Source organism: Ascaphus truei, chromosome 6 (genome assembly GCF_040206685.1).
Source record: "Ascaphus truei isolate aAscTru1 chromosome 6, aAscTru1.hap1, whole genome shotgun sequence".
NCBI classification, from domain to species: Eukaryota; Metazoa; Chordata; class Amphibia; order Anura; family Ascaphidae; genus Ascaphus; species Ascaphus truei.
This window is the reverse complement of record NC_134488.1, coordinates 81525074-81544169: the sequence shown is the minus strand read 5'-3', so window position 1 is coordinate 81544169 and position 19096 is coordinate 81525074. Positions and strand designations below refer to the sequence as shown.

At 39.4% G+C, this 19096-nt stretch overlaps 1 protein-coding gene across 6 annotated transcripts in view; it reads right to left on the bottom strand.

Annotated features, from left to right (window-relative positions):
* AJAP1 (adherens junctions associated protein 1) overlaps positions 1 to 10665 on the bottom strand; it is a 434689-nt gene extending 424024 nt beyond the window's left edge. For 4 of the 6 annotated variants that reach the window (XM_075604941.1, XM_075604940.1, XM_075604938.1 and 1 more), the window contains exons 1-2: positions 10445 to 10660; positions 9399 to 9952 (exon numbers count right to left, since the gene is read on the bottom strand). In XM_075604941.1, coding sequence (XP_075461056.1) covers positions 9399 to 9427 — 29 coding nt within the window. In that variant the 5' untranslated portion in view covers positions 9428 to 9952; positions 10445 to 10660. Of the gene's footprint in view, positions 1 to 9398; positions 9953 to 10444 lie in introns of all 6 variants that reach the window. The other 2 variants (XM_075604936.1, XM_075604935.1) reach the window with 2 other exon arrangements.
* Between the last annotated feature and the right edge of the window lie 8431 nt (positions 10666 to 19096).

Here is a 19096-nt window from a genome sequence, read left to right as displayed (position 1 = left end):
GCATATGACTGGGGATGGCTATCTTAAATAGAGGTAAAAGGACGAAACTCACATCACTTGCAACCCAAAAAAATATTTGGCTGATAAGCCCAATGCAAGATACAATTCATAATGTATGTACTTGCTATCAGGGGCTGGCTGGCAAATTTTAGCCGGCGGGCAAGCCCAACAAACTGGCCCAAGAACCAGGCAGCCCACACACTATATACACAGATGCGCACACCAGATAGATGCACTATACTGTTCACAGATACGCACACGAAATACACACACCATACACAGATGCGCACACCAGATGCACACACCCTACGCAGATGTGCACAGCAGATACATGCACCATACACAGATGTGCACACCAGATATATGCACCATACACAGATGCAGATACTAGATACATGCACCATACATACGCACACACAACATAGACATACAGACGTACGATAAACACGCACATCATATACATATGTACACAAATACCACATACGCACAGACTAGATACACACACCAGATACACGCAGAATGAACAAACACTATATATGTTCCAATCACACACGTACCATGAACCACACATACTACGCATGTATTATATACATATACACAAACAACATATACGTTATTGTATCAGTTGGTGCATTACAACGGTGGGATAACATGCTTGTCCTGCTGCAACACAGTAGTCAGAGTAATAAAATAGCTCTCACCTTGACAAAGGCTGCCTGTGTGCAGTCGAAACATTGGATTTATGCTGGATTAAATTGTCTACATTGTGATAAGACCGTGTGCCTGGACTATTCTCTTTACCCTATTTAGATACTGCCCTGCCCTCAGGAAGTTGCTGGACGTAGATTTTGCAATACCAGTTGCAAGTATCTGTGCTTGTCACAGACTCTCTGTTTGGCCTGCTAGGCCTCTTTGTGCCTTGTCTCCTGCTCCTACTCCCCAGCTTCCCAAGGCCTTTTTGCATAGTAGCCCCGGCACTACTTTCCTTGTTCCTGGCAGACTTTGCCTTCGCCGTGCTGAAGCGGCTACGTTGGTTCCCCAAGTGTTTCCTGTGGCGTGTCTGCACCCCTGGTTCCTGTGGCCTTCATCCTTCTCTGTTCCTGTTCCCTCCTTCCAAAAACCCTGCCACGCGGAAGCGGCTTCTCTGAACTTTTCATGTCTTCCCATGCTGAAGCGTTGTATTCCCAGCACTGTGGCTTCTGGTTCCTGCTTCCTCCAAGTGGAGTTTGTTCCTGTGCTGAAGTCCCTGTACTGAAGCTTCTTGTTCCTGTGACTCCTGAACTTTCCCTGTCGCGCTGCAGCACCTTCGCTGAAGTGCCTTCACGCAAGGTTCTTGCCTTCTATGCTGAAGTAGTTTCACAAAGGATTGCCTGATGATGACCTCGGCTCGTATCCTCGGCCACCGCTCCTGTGCCGCCTGCCTTGACCCCTGCCTGGACAATGTTAACCCTGCTTTCTCCAATCCTGACCTGGCTATGTTTGACTATGGACTGCGCAACCCTGAACCGGCTTCGAGGCCTAAGGTCTGTGTTTTCATATCCCCAACTCAGCCCCGCGGCCCGGTCCCGGATTGTGGCGAGCACGATCGTGACATTGGCGTTGATAATTATTCACAATTGCACATTTTATATTTACCCTTGTGAGTGAATTTCTTCTCCCTCCCTCCTTTCCCATCATTAAATGTACATTTTTACGCTTTTCTTTCTCCTCTAGGCCATAATCGTATGTGGTTAATCCTTTGGAGAGCTGCCGGAGACCCCCATACCATATCTAATTATCAAATATCTGATGGACTTTTCTAAAAGAACTGGTTCTTATAACTTCATTTATATATCATTGTTTGTATTTAATATTTTTAGCATTATATTATTAATTGTGCACTAATATTTTCACTACATTCACCTCCTGTCACTTTTTTCCTATCAGGTTATTTTATATTTAATTTATCACATTGGCGCTACTTTATATGTTTATATATATATATATATATATATATATATATATATATATATATATATATATATATATATATATATATATATATATATATACACACACACACACATACTGTATGTAGAGAAAATTCAAGCACTCACATGATTTGAGAAAAATGCAACATAGTGATTTATATAATCAACGTTTTGGCTTATATTTAAGCCTTTCTCAAGGAAGCTGTATAAAACAGAAACGTTGATTAAATAAATTAGTACTGTATTTCACATTTTTTTCTACTTTTTGACACTCAGTTTCAGGTTCACCCTGTTCAGCTATTCTGGCTGTGCGTGCCACAGACTATGTACTATCTACTGTCTACCACACACACACACACACGCACGCACGCACACACACACACACACACACACACACACACACACACACGTTATATATATATTATATATATAACGGTACAGACGATACAGAACGGTATCGTCTATTAATTTTTGATTATATATATATATTCAATAATAAATAGACAATACCGTTCTGTGGCTAAGGAAATGCTTTTATTTGTGCGTGCTTTGGAGATCTCTGATCTCTTTTTCCGGCGATGGTACATTGAATGAAGCCTTGAGTACGGTACAATGTGGTGTTTTCCATATTTTGATGTAGAGGTATTGGTACCATGTACTGTATGTATGTATGTATGTATATATATATATATATATATATATATATATATATATATATATATATATATATTACAGCAAGACAAACTGCCTGCAACAGACTAAGCAAATAATGAGTACTTAAATTAGTAATATAATAACCACTAACTTGCCTAGGACTAGAAGTAATATAACAATGAAAAGAAAAGGAAAAGCGTCCCAACTCAGCACTCAAGTATTCTCAGAACAAATATCAAAGAAAATTATGATTTATTAAACAGCACAAATAATCAAACATAAAATACAAAAAATATTAAAACAAACCCTGACATCCTCCTGTGATAGAATATGTATCAGACAGGGGAAATCCCCTATCAAGATACTGATGGACCCCTAATACCCAAGGCAAGGGAAAAAAAGCCTATAAGCACAACATATATGTAGAACAAGGGGGGTGGCAGAAGCAGCAGGAAAGTATTCATATTCATGTGAGCATCAGGAGACAAGCTGGGTAGGAGTGTGCCCCTGCGGTTCAACCCGGAAGTCTTCAGTGACTTTACTGAAGACTTCCGGGTCGGACCGCAGCCGGCTTTTCTCCTGCTGCTCACATGGATATGAATACTTTCCTGCTTCTGCCGTCATCTCCACTGCCCCCTTTAGCCATCAAACGCCTCGTACTGCCCTGCTGACCAAGTGATCATTTTCTCCAGCCAACAGCTTCTTCTTCCGGTCCAGTATGTCGTCAGCCCTGCCGCTGCCTTGCCAGTTCACAAAATCCATTCGCCCCAGGAGAGGGGTGAGCCGATTTGTCGAGCATTGCATATATACATCTATACACATGCACAATATATACACACATACATTTATACATATACACTTCATACAGTATATACAAAACCACACACACACACCATATATACACATATACATCTATACACACATACATGTATATACGCACGCCCCATCTGTACACACAGTGCTGGACCAAGACTGTACCACACCCCGGACAGACAAAACACTTGTTGCCCCTTCTCCTGCATGCAACATGATGTCCCGTTGTCATGGAAATGCATTGTGACGCTGAAAAAGGAGGCTGCAAAAAGGTAAGTGCAACATTCTTTACTACAAAATATGTATTAAGAGTACAAGCAATCTGCTTTAGTAATTTTATTTGCAGTACAGTAAATTGTACTCTCATATCTTACAAACGAGCCGCTTTTGTCAAAATAATGTATGTCTTTTAATATATGTTTTATTATTAAACTTGAGAACTACAGATTTGTATTTCTCTCATAAACACATCTTGCCATAGTCATTAAAATGTTTCTGCAAGTCTAAACTGTGAGAAAAAATTTCTGCAGCAGTTTCTTTTGTTTGTTGTATGTCTGTGTGATATGCAAATTTAGTATGTAAATGAGCAAGTAGAATAGGTTAGATCAAGTTGATGCTATAACATTTAGGCTGCAGTCGGGCATGGGGTGAGAGCCCTGGCACTCGTGCGCGGTGACGTCACGCGCTCTGCTGGGCTTGGTGATTTATGGCCATGTAGTTGCGTGCGCAGGGGCGTGCACAGGGGACGTGCAGCCGAGATGTGACGGGGCTGGGTTGGAGTGCGCCTCAAGTAGCTCACTATTTTTTTAACAGTGGGGAAAGTGTGTGTTATCCTTTCCCCTCTGTGTTGTATGTTATCATATAGTAAAACGTTAATACACTATTGCATATTATTTTTCCCTATATGAGATTTGCTACAAACAAGATTACGTCTACTATTACTATACCAGAATGGAGGAAATTGCTGCGTGAGATCAGTGATATGTTTGGTCTTGAGTAATATTTGCACAGTTTTATTGCTATCACCTTTATTATTCACCCAGTTTGCGCCGTGATACCTATTTTTTGCAGTATGTACAATATTCAATATTTGCAAACGTGTACAAATATTTTGTACAGTATATCTCTAGTTTTGAACCACTCCAAGCTTTGACGCAGCTCTTAACGATAATATGAGGCAAACATTGTAAACTTTGTTGTAAACAATTTTCTGAAGATTATGCTGATTTTTATTAAAATATTAATCTTTGGAATCCTACTACTGTAAATGGATCCAGATGTTGAAAGAAGAATGCTAATCCTACTCATAACACACTTTTTTCAACAAACATGATCTCAGATACATGTTTATATATGTAAGAATGTGTATGCGTGCGTATCGATCTAAGGAATTTTCATTAATTGGCAGTGAAGTAAAAGTTAAGTTAAAGTAAAGCCAGTATATACTGTACATGTATATTTACAGTATATACATGGATCTTTCTTGAGAATGGTCTATGTATTAGGACTGAAACATTGAACATTGAAGATCCTTCTTGTCATAAATAATAATAATAATATTATAATATATATATATATATATGAACAAGAGAAAAAGAAGTGCCAGCTCCATAGCATAATACTGTATGTAAAAGACACAAATTTATTCAAAATCAAGAGAGGCCGCCAGGACATGCACTCACTTCATATATATTTTTCCCATAGTCTCTCACACAGCCTTCATGTCAGTCCATCTTTTCCCTGTGTGTCGCTCTCTGTTATCCCCTCCTCATTCATTGCTCTTATTTCCCCTTCATGTTATTCACTATTTTCCTTCCTCCAATGTATTTTTTCTTATTTCCTTCCCTAATTTGTTTCTCGATTTCTTTTCTCCCTTGTCTATTTCTTCATCCCCACCCTCGACTCTCTCTTATTTTCTCCTTCGTGTAATGTTCTTTAACATTCATGTTTCTTTTTTCTCCCATGTCTCTCTCTTCTCCCCTTCCAACATGTCTTACTCTCCTCTCTCCAGCATTTCTTTCTCCTCTTCCCCCAGTATGTCTTCCCCTCTTCTCTCTCCCCCAAGCATGTCTTTCTCTCTCCTCTCCATCTCTCTCTCTCCACTCGCCCCAGCATGTCTCCCTCTCTTCTCTCCCTCTCTTCTCTCCCTCTCTTCTCTCCCCCAGCATCTCTCCCCTGTCCCCCAACATTCTGCATTTCACTCCTTCTTCCTCCAGCATATTTTTCTCTCTACCCAACATACATTTATGTATCTGCTCTCTTCCACCAGCATGTCTTTCTCTTCTCCACCCCCTCCCCCCCCCCCCCCCCCCAGAATGTACTATACTTCTCCCTTTTCTACCCCAGGATGTCTTTATCTCCCCTCTTCCCCCGCATTTATTTCCCTGCCCTCCTCGCCAAGCATGTCTCTCTCCCCTCCCTCCCCAAACCCCATCATATCTTTCTGTCTGCTCCCCCCACCCAACACTATTTATCTTCTCTCTTCCCACCAAGCATTTCTTTCTCCTCCCCCCCCCCCCCGCCCCATAATGTAAGGTTTTCTCTCTCTTTTCCCCCCAGGATGTCATTCTCTCTCCTCTCTCCTCAGCATATCTTTCCCTGTCATCCTCCCCCAACATGTCTGTCTCCCCTCCCTCTCCCAACCCCAGCATATCTTTCTCCCTATTCTCCGCACCCAACATGTATTTCTCTCTCATCTTCAGCAGCATGTCTTTCTCTTGCTTTTCCCTGCCCCCAGCATGGCCGGGCCCCAAAAGCAACTGGGACAACGGTAAAGGCTGTCGCCCTTTGGCAGGTCTGGTCCAGCAGCGCTAGAACATCTTTTCACATCTTACTCACTGGCAATCCTTCCAGTGGTCCTATTAGTACCACACTACCTCACTCCTTATTTCTCTTAACACTAATATAATACCATGAAGAATTAAAGACTTACAGGGAATATTTCAATGGGTGAATGTAGCAATGGCACTTCTGGGGTGGGAGTGGGGGGTCTCCTTTGAAAGCATCCCTTTGGTTATGATTTTCAATTTGTTTGGATTAATTTAGAGTGATTGCTGCATTTAAGTGCTGTTCCACAGACTGAGATGCTGTATTGCATTTCTGGCATATTTTTCTTACACTCCAGATGAGCAGCCTTGCTTGTAACCAACATCATCCTGCTTTGCAGTTTCTCAATATTTGTTACATAGTAATAAGGATTCAATGATTACCCCAGGTCCATGAAATCCCTTTTATTTTCTAGCAGTAGTGCCACTCACTCGTCACAAACTGTAGAGCATAAACTTGAGTCAAACAAACAAATGGAGATGAGATGTACTGAAAGCAACCAAGCAAAGTAATTAGGCTGAGTGTGGGTGGATGTCAGCAACCCACAGCACAAACTTATTTACAGTCTCAGAGGAAGAATATTAGGCTCATCTAGTTAATGCCACCAGGTCTGCAATTTAGCACAAGTGGTCAGTGCTGAGCTGCTATTGCTTTAAGCTCTCAAGTCCTGCATTGACTGAGACATTATAAACTGGGAATTAAAACTTCAACTTTTTTATGGACAGACAAAACATGCCAACGGGTCTATATCTATGGTCAATTTATGCTCTTTAATTAGCAAAACTTAACACAGAAAGATGTAAATTCCCAATATGTATATCTTTTTTTGTTTTAGTAGGAATTATTCCTGGCTTGTTAATGCTACATATTGTATTTTGCATGTATAAAATGTAACAATTATAACACATTTTTAAATAAAAATATTTCACCAGGAAAAAATACATTGAGAGTTACAGTGCCTAAGTTGACAACATTACACGTTACAGGTACATTGAAATGTTTACTATCTAATAAATCATTAGACGTACAGTACATTAGTGCAAATGAAAATATCAAAGGTTTTTTTTCTTTGGTTACTTGAGAAAAATAAAAATAAACTGTAATCTATCTTAAAATTTGTTTTGGCAAAGTGCAAGGAAATGTGTTCTATCAATACAATAAAAAGGTTAAGAGACCAATCAAAAATGATTTTAATGAAGGTTACTCACATCCTGCTATCCTCTTGATTTTAGTTGCATACTGTAACTAGCGTACATGTTTGATGGGATTTATGGGTACAAAGATGCAATAACCTAAACAATATACAGTATAAATCATACTGCGCACATCTAAAAAAGGAACCCACAAAAAGAAAAGGAAGATAATACTTTTTGAAAAGATAAAGAAGGCAGCTGATTTATTTCACGCTCTTAATTTCCTACTGGATACTTAGAAAATATTAAATCCATATTGTTTTACTAATTATCTGATCACAAACATTCAATATAATTTACAGTTAATACTTATCCACCCATTGTTTATACTCATCAAGACCATATCAAATGCATTAGAATCCTAAAGAGTAATTTTTGCAATGTTCATTTGATTCTACTGTAGGTTGTAAATTGTAATTGTTTTTATTATACGAAAGAAAAACAATTACACCTTAAATATATTGTTCTTTTTATTTTACCATTATACTTATGTTGACTTGTTGGTATTTCACCAATATTTATATAGCACTGGAAGGGCATTGCACCCTGTGAGCACATCTCTGACTGCATTATAAAAGAGAACTAGACTGGAACTAGTTTTCATGAAAATGCAAGCGAATAATATGATGAACTCAGAGAAAATTCTGCAATACATAACTCCAAAAATGTTAAATGGTAATGGTAAACATGTTATTTTCTTAAAAAAAAACAAAAAAAAACCAGGCACACCGATTTGAAAAACATTGGATTGATCAAACGAGCAAAGGAAAAGTCTACTGAATTTTTAAGTAGAAGCCATGTCACCTATAACAATGGGTTTAATTGGATATAACCATTAAAAGGGCCTTATTTTGCTCTTGATGTTTCAAATTATCATACACAGCACCGGGCACACTTAGCTCATCTGGAATTTATAACCTGTGATTACAGGATTTTCTCCAAAGCTGGAGTCTAGTGCACCCTAGTGGCAAACTAAAGACCAACATTTTTTATTTAACTCTTTACAATCAGTTCTTGAAAGACAATATCAAAATGATACCCAGAATGTGCTCTTGCTCGTTCCACATACAAAAAAAAACAAACGTCTCCCTGTATAAATAGATTATTGACTTGCCTGTTAATACAATGTTGATACATTGGATAAGTAAAAGAGGAATGTAGTTATTGAACAAAACATGGATTGTACTGACATTTTAAATATATATTTCTTTAAATCTTAATTGCTATGAATTTTATTTTTTTTATCTAATCCTTTTAAATAATGTATGAAAATAATGCAACTTTAAAGATATCAGATATGATGTATAAACATCTATACTTGTATATGTATACACAGATGAATATAAAGTATATAGACATGGATAATTATACATCTCTGTAGGTGTGGACATATATGTATATATTAACACACAGTGACAGTATCATACCATGCTTTCATTTTGGTGGAGTGGTCAAACTAATAATAGTTGAATACAGCATGTGTCTGTACAGATGGTACCTATGCATGTGCTACAGGTATATTTAATGTACTGTACGTGTTTTCAAGGCAAAGCTGACCTTATATCAGTGCATTGCATCATAAGATGTATTTTTAAGTAATTTAGCAAAAAACTAAAAGCACAAACATCAGCATTTATTTACTGTGATTCTACAGCTGCTATGAATTCCATCATCAATTCAGAGAGGTTAATACAAGATAGATGCAGATCTGTTCTTTTTTCAAGTGCAAAACTGTAATGTTACTATGATAATGTAGATTACCATCTTAAATTCATATGCCTCACTTCAATCACCCAACATGAACATTCCATATCCAGCATAATGCTCGTAGTGTATAAACACATAGGTAATCTTTACAAGACATCACTAGGCTGCTTGGAAACAAATGCTGTCCTGCATCATGTACATTACATAATATAAATTATTTTGCCAAGATCCTTACCTGATTCCTAAAAGCTGTTTTATCCACATGGTCACGTTTCAAATCAAAGGATCAGATCTTCATGCACTCATCCATTTGTGCTGCCCCAAAACTGGATATTGTAAAAGATAAAGGAAAATGCAATTTACAAGCAAGATATTCCTTTCGAGATCTTGTTGATTTTAGCTGTTTAGATACAGAGAACTCACAGATGCTCCAAAAAATGAAGACATTCCTGCATAGATATTTACTCTAATTTTGGCAAATCTGATGTGGAATATACAACTATGATCAGATTGGAGATGGAGAGAAGAGGAAGGCAATGAATGTTAAGCCTCATGAGGTATGCGAAGAGTCTTGATCTTCAGATGTTCCTGTCCACATCTACTCTCTCAAAAGAAGGGGAAGGCAGAAAACGAGTTTTCTTTAAACAGCATTTAATGACGGAGGGAAGTCAGCAGCAAAATGAGATTTTGAGTTTCAGAGCAGGGAAGTTCTGACGATTAGCAGCCAGGGCTTTGTGGCACAAATCTTCCAGCCAGTCTCCTTTAGATCATTGGAGATTATTTTTTAGACTGTAAGAGAGAGAACAAAAAAATGGGTGGATGTATAGCACAGAGCACGATGCATGATTTGCCAGCTGACGGCGCTGGTATTAGTTGAATGAAGGTAAGTGCAAAGACCATTAAAGGCTCGTAAGTTTTATAGTCCATCTGAGATAACAGCAATTGTAAATATGAACTGTGAATCAGGGATGTTTTAGGGCTTTCTGGAATCATTGCATAAGCAGAATGGGTGATATTGTAAAATAGTTAACTGTAGCAACAGGAGCCGCGGCTAACCATGCGCATCCTAGCTCTTTTCTTCACTGCATACAGTATGATGAAAGATCGCTTACAGTCTAGCTGTGTCTATCATATGTATAACATATATAATTAACATATTCGCTTCCACGACTTCGCTCTCTACGATATTCAATAGTTATTCTACTATATATTACATTCATTTACAAATTATTATCTTTTTGTAACCCTGAGATAACGTCTTACATTAAAAATACTACATACCCACTGTTACTCTGTGCTGTGTACAAGAATCACTATGTCAATCACTGACTCGCTGCTTTTTGAAGTTGGACCCTCTTCTTTGTATCCTTCTGACCTCTTTAGTTACTCACCTGATCACACTGTCTTCCCTGCTCTTCTCCCTTCCTGACCTCTATCTCCTCCCGGACTCCAATGGCCAATCCCCTATCTCTGTCTAATCTACTCTAGCAATGACCCATCAACCCTACCTCCTCCTGCTCTTTTCTCATGTCTGACATCCTTCTTCCATCCCCTCTACGGTACCCCAGTCAATTATTATGGATTCAGCAACTCATATACAGTACTATACAGTATGTAGACGTACATTAGTAGCCCTCTTCACACTACAGCGACATATACGTATACTGTACCAGAGATACACGGATCTGTGATGCAATTAGGACGTTTTATTTCACATCTGAATTTCAAGACTGTAGTTTACCATTAGCTCAAATTGCAAAGCAGTCTGAAATATCTCCATGTGAAACATATACATAGTACTATGGTATTATGTTAGCTTTTCTTTTATTAATAATACAAACAAATCATAGCCGAAAACAATTTAAGTGAATCACTAGGTCAGTTCAGATGCAGGAAATTCAGCCAGCATACTGTATGCTGCCTTTTTATCACATCGATTCCTTACCATTTTGTGAGTTGACATCACAAAAGACTGTTTCCTTAAATGTTACACACAATGAAATTGCAATGCAGAATGTTTTAATTCTCAACAATAACCTACTGTATTTTTAAATTACCTATTTGAATATGTTTAAAAGAAACCTACATGTGGTATATACTATGCATACTATGCATCATTGGCAGGTTCTGTCTGGCAAATTTTTGCCTAAGGGGCAAGCCCAACAAATTGGTCCAAGAACCAAGCGGCCCACACACCGTACACAGAGACCCAGACCAGATACATGCACCATACACAGATGTGTACACCAGAAACACCCATTATACACAGATGCGCAGACCAGATAAACGCACCATGCACAGATGTGCAAACCAGATACATGCATCATTCACAGATGTGCACACATCACACATGTACCGTGCACCACACATACTATTCATGACATACACACACACATATATGCACTATATACAGTCATACAGATAGATGTACAGTAACAAACTTTATTGTATCAATGTGTGCATTACAACATCAGAGTAATAATGTACGTTACATGCACCTTTTACATAAACAGTGTGTGTGTGGGTGTGTGTGTTTATACAGTATATGTACACACACACACCATATATTTACACAGATATATATATATATATATATATATATATATATATATATATATGTAAAATATTCAGGGCACTCAAATAGGCAACAATAGGACAAATCACTTATCTTTGTAGTCAGTGTATGATGGATATGATGTTTTGTTGAATAATACAGGATTTTTGATATTCATTTGGAGTGCTGCCTCTGATATTCGTCCACGTGCGGTATCGTATTGCCTATTTATTTGTACAGGATTTGCACCCAATTTTTCTATTCAGACGGAGTGCCTATGGTTCTTTATTACCTTGAGAAAGGTCCCGTGTGGAGGACCGAAACGTTGGTTTATATGTCACATTAAATACAATTCTTTTTGACTATCTCCTGGAGTGCTGCCTCTGATATTCGGTCAAACGGTATCGTATAGCTTATCTGTTTTATATAGGATTTGCACCCACCAATATCTACCTGACGGAGTGCCTTGTTCTCACTTAACCACTATATATATATATATATATATATATATATATATATATATATATATATATATATATATATATATATATATACAGTGTTCGACAAACCTATACATTTGCTCGCCCCAGGCAAGTGGATTTAGCCCCCGGGCGAGTAAATAATGGCCCAAGCAGCACACGTTTGGTACTAGGTGGCGAGTAGATTTTTTTGTGTGGCGAGTAGATTTTTTGGTGATTTGTCAACCACTGTATATATATATATATATATATATATATATATATATATATATATATATATATATATATATATATATATATATATATATATATATATATATATATATATATATATATATATATATATATATAATACTGAGTTAAGTTATGGTGAGTATAAAAAGTGACAAAAACCCTCCACAGGAAAGCAAATATGCAAATATAGCTGTATGCTCATCTGCATGTCTTAGGCAGGTCTGCAACCCCGCCTTTCCCCATTATCACCCAGCATACAGCACTTCCACTGCAGCAAGGGATTCTGGGAAATGACATGCAAATGAGCACACAGTGTCACTTTTTGCCTCAATAACCATTTTTAACATGGTTCCCTATAGGCTTAAGCTTGCTGCATGGTCACAGCTTTGAGCACAGCCAGGGTTAAGGTGCATACCCAGAAACTCACCATAACTTAACTCAGTATTATGGTTTGGCCTATCCCATAAGCCTCTCTTGCATCCCAGTAAAATCAACCCCACACTGATGAGACCCATCAAGGTTGAAACAGCTGTCTGTAGGTGGTTTTCTGGGTATGCACCTTAACCCTGGCTGTGCTCAAAGCTGTGACCATGCAGCAAGCTTAAGCCTATAGGGAACCATGTTAAAAATGGTTATTGAGGCAAAAAGTGACACTGTGTGCTCATTTGCATGTCATTTCCCAGAATCCCTTGCTGCAGTGGAAGTGCTGTATGCTGGGTGATAATGGGGAAAGGCGGGGTTGCAGACCTGCCTAAGACATGCAGATGAGCATACAGCTATATTTGCATATATATATATATATATATATATATATATATATATATATATGCAAATATAACTGTATGCTCATCTGCATGTCTTAGGCAGGTCTGCAACCCCGCCTTTCCCCATTATCACCTAGCATACAGCACTTCCAGTGCAGCAAGGGATTCTGGGAAATGACATGCAAATGAGCACACAGTGTCACTTTTTGCCTCAATAACCATTTTTAACATTGTTCCCTATAGGCTTAAGCTTGTTGCATGGTCACAGCTTTGAGCACAGCCAGGGTTAAGGTGCATACCCAGAAAACCACCCACAGACAGCTGTTATGTATAGGGAACCATGTTAAAAATGGTTATTGAGGCAAAAAGTGACACTGTGTGCTCATTTGCATGTCATTTCCCAGAATCCCTTGCTGCAGTGGAAGTGCTGTATGCTGGGTGATAATGGGGAAAGGCGGGGTTGCAGACCTGCCTAAGACATGCAGATGAGCATACAGTTATATTTGCATATTTGCTTTCCTGTGGAGGGTTTTTGTCACTTTTTTTACTCACCATAACTTAACTCAGTATTTATATATATATATATAGACATACGTTACCGTTCCAAGGTCTGGTAAACCAAGAGACAGCACTCAAACTTCACAAAGGGTATTGGTGAAAATAGTGGTACATCAAGAAACCCAACGTTTCGGTCCTCCAAAATGGGACCTTCCTCAAGGAGATACAAGGGGAGAGTGACAGACAAAACATATATATATATATATATATATATATATATATATATATATATATATATACACATCAAGACACTAACAATCAATTAGCATCAATCAATAACCATCAATCAATGAAAATAATTGCACACACCTGCAGTGATGAGATCATGTGTTGACCATACTTACATAAGGCCCCTCCCTGTTGCCTATATCATCATACACCCTGCTGTATGTGGTGTCCATGACAACTACACTGTTGCAAAACACTGCTGGCTAATGACAGATCGCACATGCGCCCCTAGTGGCAGTTCCCTGCTAACTGCATGTAGTTCCTGAAACACTGACAGATCTCACATTAGAACAATGCTAGCCCCTGATGCATGTAAAGGCAGAGGTAAAGCGTAAGGGAGGAATAAAGATACAGAGTAGAACCCTGAGTCTGCAGGTGGTGTAATGAACCCAAGGGAGTGTGTGTGTGTGTGTGTGTGTGTGTGTGTGTGTGTGTGTGTGTGTGTGTGTGTGTGTGTGTGTGTGTGTGTGTGTGTGTGTGTGTGTGTGTGTTGTGTGTGTGTGTGTGTGTGTGTGTTTGTGGAGTGCCAACTATATATATATATATATATAGTCAAATAGAACAGTTGGCACTCCACAAACACACACACACACATATATATATGTAGCCATGTATAAAAATGGTATACAGCTCTTTCTCATGCTGGCAATAAAGCCTGGTAAGTATGCAGGATTGCCAGCATCAATCATGGAGGTTTGCCCTCACAACCTGGTGAGGTGTCATATGTACACAAGGGGAGTGGTAACATGCTCTGTGTCCACCGTTAGTGACACAAGAGGTGTTGCTGTTTTCTGAGTCTATATAAGACACAGAACTGCCTAAAGTTAGTGTGTTAATCAAGGGGTTCAGTTATGACTAAGTTCCGGAGGTCTGCAGCAGTTAAGGCTGTCAGATATAATTAATAGCTGATCTACACTGTGTTCAGGGAACTGACACAGGTGGTGATCTCCCCTAGGGGAGAGGTGATCCAACACTATTAGGAGAGGAGGAACATTCCTAAGGTAGTGCAGCAAAGAAATGAGCGGCTAGACTGACCGCTATGAGGGGCAGTCTGCCTGAACGTGCAATAAAGATGTCCAGTTTCACAAGACCCTTGCTGTTTGTGAGTGAAGTTCTTACACAGAAGGAGGCACCCAGAAGGAGGTCCCCATCAGACACTTCTCCCAGCAGCCGCAGAGATCCTGATGGGGTGGAGGCGCTGCATCGGATGTGAGTAAGACTCAGATCACACTACCTCAGATGCCTGTCGTGCTGATATCCCCATACCAACCAAGCGGGAGACTCAGGAGTCCTGTAAGCCAGCAGGTGCACCACACGACACACATACATGTAATGGGGCCAGTAGACCACTGGGGCCAATGTGAGATTGGGTGGGGGCCCGTAAAACTGTTACATATATATATATCAAATAGATATCCTTTTGAATTCGAATGCTGATTTAAAAAAAAATTGTTCTGGGAGGAGTATAAATAGGGATGCAATCTCAGGTCTAAGCCATTGTGTTCTTGTGTTTGGAAGTGGGAGGGGCTTAGTGCATGCATGCACAGATTCGAATTTTGCAAAATCTGCACAAAGGGAAACCAACGGGGTATTCAAGAGTATACACCCACATTTGTAAGTGCCCAGTCCACCTTTGGATATATGCACACAGATCAAATTTTGGTGAAAAATCCACAGCTCAAATGTGTACTAATTTGCCCATCTTGACTTAAGGGGTTGACAGAGAGGGAATCAATAACACTTCCAGGATGACTATAATTTATAGCATGAAGTAAGCATTCCCATTATTCTCAGATATTTATATAACTAAAGAAAATAAAAAAGAATCCCTTTTTCCTTTGCGCTCACTTCATCAAACTCCGTTATGGGTCAACACCAAAAGGGCAGTGACGGTGATTGAATTGAATGGGAGTAACCCATAATGGGTGTTAACCTACAGGACGGCCTGTAGGCGAGGTCAGTCAATAGTCCACACGTATAGTTTCAGGTTAAAGTAAATGTTAAGTGGTTTTATTTCTCCGCAGTAGAACTAAACAGGGCACACTGTCCCTTTAAGTCAACACAAAATATAGCAGCAAAATAACATCTACTCCACATTGGGAGAACTTACTCACAATCCAAGCCCTATCTATAAGGCTGGCTGGCTATCTCCAGTTCCCAACCTTTTAACATATATTACAACAGTCAGGAAACAATATTAAAAGTCTTATTGTCCTTTAGAAAGAGGTTTGGTTATCCATCTGAATAGCAGCTTGTCAAGGATAGCTCTGTATTATGAGGAAGCCACCTGCTTTCAAGCATTGGCTTCCTTATATCTCATGCTGGTTGTCAGATGTGTCTGCATACCTCCTGATTACCCAGCCATTCCTCCTGGGTTAACCGTCTGAGTGCCGGATGAAGGACTCAGACATATGTTTCCCAGGCATAACTATTAATAGCTGACTTCACCCTGTCACAGGACCCTATTGTTTCTGCTTCTTAGATGTATAAACCAGGCTGTTACTATAAAGTTTTAGAAGCTTCCCAGAGAGGCTGACTAATACTGTATGTTAACCAATTCTTTCTTGCTTGAAAGTTTACATTTAATGTAATTGCAAGACTCATACAGTACAGTACACAGATTAAATGTACAATACAGACACTTACCATCAGTATATACAAATGAATACATACCAAGCCATATACTGTACTGGGCAACATTTAAAAAGGAGTTTGAGAACATTTTACAAAGGATGAATTAGCATCTACACAGGCATACCCCGCATTAACATACGCAATGGGACCGAAGCATGTAAGTAAAGGGAAAATGTACTTAAAGTGAAGCACTACCTTTTTCCCACTTATCGATGCATGTACTGTACTGCAATCGTCATATACGTGCATAACTGATGTAAATAACGCATGTGTAACAGGCTCTATAGTCTCCCCGCTTGTGCACAGCTTCGGTGCAGGTAGGGAGCCGGTATTGCTGTTCAGGATGTGACGACAGGCGCATGCGTGAGACGCAGTTTGCCTATTGGGCGAGATGTACTTACTCGCGAGTGTACTTAAAGTGAGTGTCCTTAAATCCGGGTATGCCTGTATATACTTAATGATTGTGTTATTACTCTATGAACCTTAACAAGACATTAGTTTAGATATATGGGGCCAGGTAGCACTCTAAGTTTGGGAAATATATAAATAAAATAATATAGTAAATGGTGCATGGAGATAATAGGTGTCCACAAAATGCCCCTATTGTGAATACTCTTATCTAATAATGTTTATCTCCAGCATTAAAAAAATGCAATAGTCAAGTTTTGATGGAAAATCTAATTTACCGTATATGTAATAAATATGGAAGAAGCAGCAGAAGACGTGCATTTAAAATTTAAACTACTGTAGGTACATGTTAATTCCATGTACACAGAATTCTATATATTAAGTAATTCAAGGTATCACATAAATATTTATTGTATCAGAAGAGCGCATCAAAAAGGAGTCCCACACATAAGAGTCCAGGGGTATTTAAGTTAACCAGAGAGATACTCAACAGGGGGGGCAAAATTTCGAGCCTGCCTAGGCCTTTCTTCAAGCCTGTCCCACAAAATAAAACATGTGGTACTTCCCTCTGGATGCATCTTGGCTGAAAGCTTGGGTCCCAAAGAGAGTCAAGAAGATTATGGGAACTGTTAAGAGTCATTCATTGGCATCTAAATTAGATCTAAGATCTAAGTGAGCGATTGGGAGTATATGGAACTAGAAGCTCTTTCTGATAGCTTGGACCCTGGTCATGTAGTGCTTTGAATATCACCTAGTCAATCTTGAAATAAATTCACCATTTTACAGGCAGCCGGTGCAAAGAACGGCGAACAGGTGTCCTGTTGGAAGAACGGGTTTGATTAGTTAATAAACTGGCTGGAGCATTCTGCACCAGTTGCAGGCAGCACAGCTCTTTTTCGGTAAGACCCATGTAGAATGCATTGCAATAGTCCAGGCATACTCTTTCCTAGATCTGTCTCAGCATCTCCCCTCATGAAATACTTCTCCTGGCTTCCGATCAAATCCCGCATCTCACACTCCATTCTTCTCCTCACTTTTAAAGCTTTACACTTTTCTGCCCCTCCTTACATCTCAGCCCTAATTTCTCATTATGCACTATCCAGACTCTTGCGTTCTTCTCAAGGATGTCTTCTTTCTACCCCCTTTGTATCTAAAGCCGTCTCCCGCCTTAAACTTTTTTCACTGACTGCCCCACACCTCTGGAATGCCCTTCCCGTCAGTACCCGACTAGCACCCTCTCTAGCCACCTTTAAGACCCACCTTAAGACACACTTGCTTAAAGAAGCGTATGAATAGCACTGGGAATAATACTGGACACATGTTACATAAAGCTTGGCCCCCTGCAGACGCACTTACCAGAATTCCCTCCTACTGTCTCTGTACGTTCTCCCTACCTACCAATTAGACTGTAAGCAGGAGGTTGCAGTAATCGAGACGGGAGAGAATGAGAGAATAATATCTCAGCAAGTGAAGTTTGCCAGCTTCCCCATAATAAATAACTAGAAATGGGCAAACCAGGGAAGGGGAGAGGGAGGAGAGAGAGAGAGAGAGAGAGGAGATTGAGGGAGACCCCTTCTGGCATGGGAAGACACTTTACAGTTCATTTATTTGAATAGTAGAGAGAGAAAAAATATTTTTTCTCTCTACTGTGAATTCCTGATTGGATCTATGCCATGGAGCAAGCATGTCAAACTCAAAGGCTAACACGGGCCAAATAAACAAGGTTTAAGTTTATGTGGGCCGCAAAAAAACAAAAACTTCAATTTTCATAGAAACTTAGGTTTATTTCGAAAAGTACAGTATAAAAAAAAGAACGATAAAATTAATGTTTTTTTCCTGACACTTGGCATCTCTGATTCTCTCTCTCCCTCTCTCTGACTGACTCCCTCTCTCTGACTGACTGACTCCCTCTCTCTGACTGACTCCCTCCCTCTCTCTGACTGACTGACTCCCTCTCTCTGACTGACTCTCACTCTCTGACTGACTCTCACTCTCTGACTAACTCTCACTCTCTGACTGACTCTCACTCTCTGACTGACTCTCACTCTCTGACTGACTCTCACTCTCTCTCTCT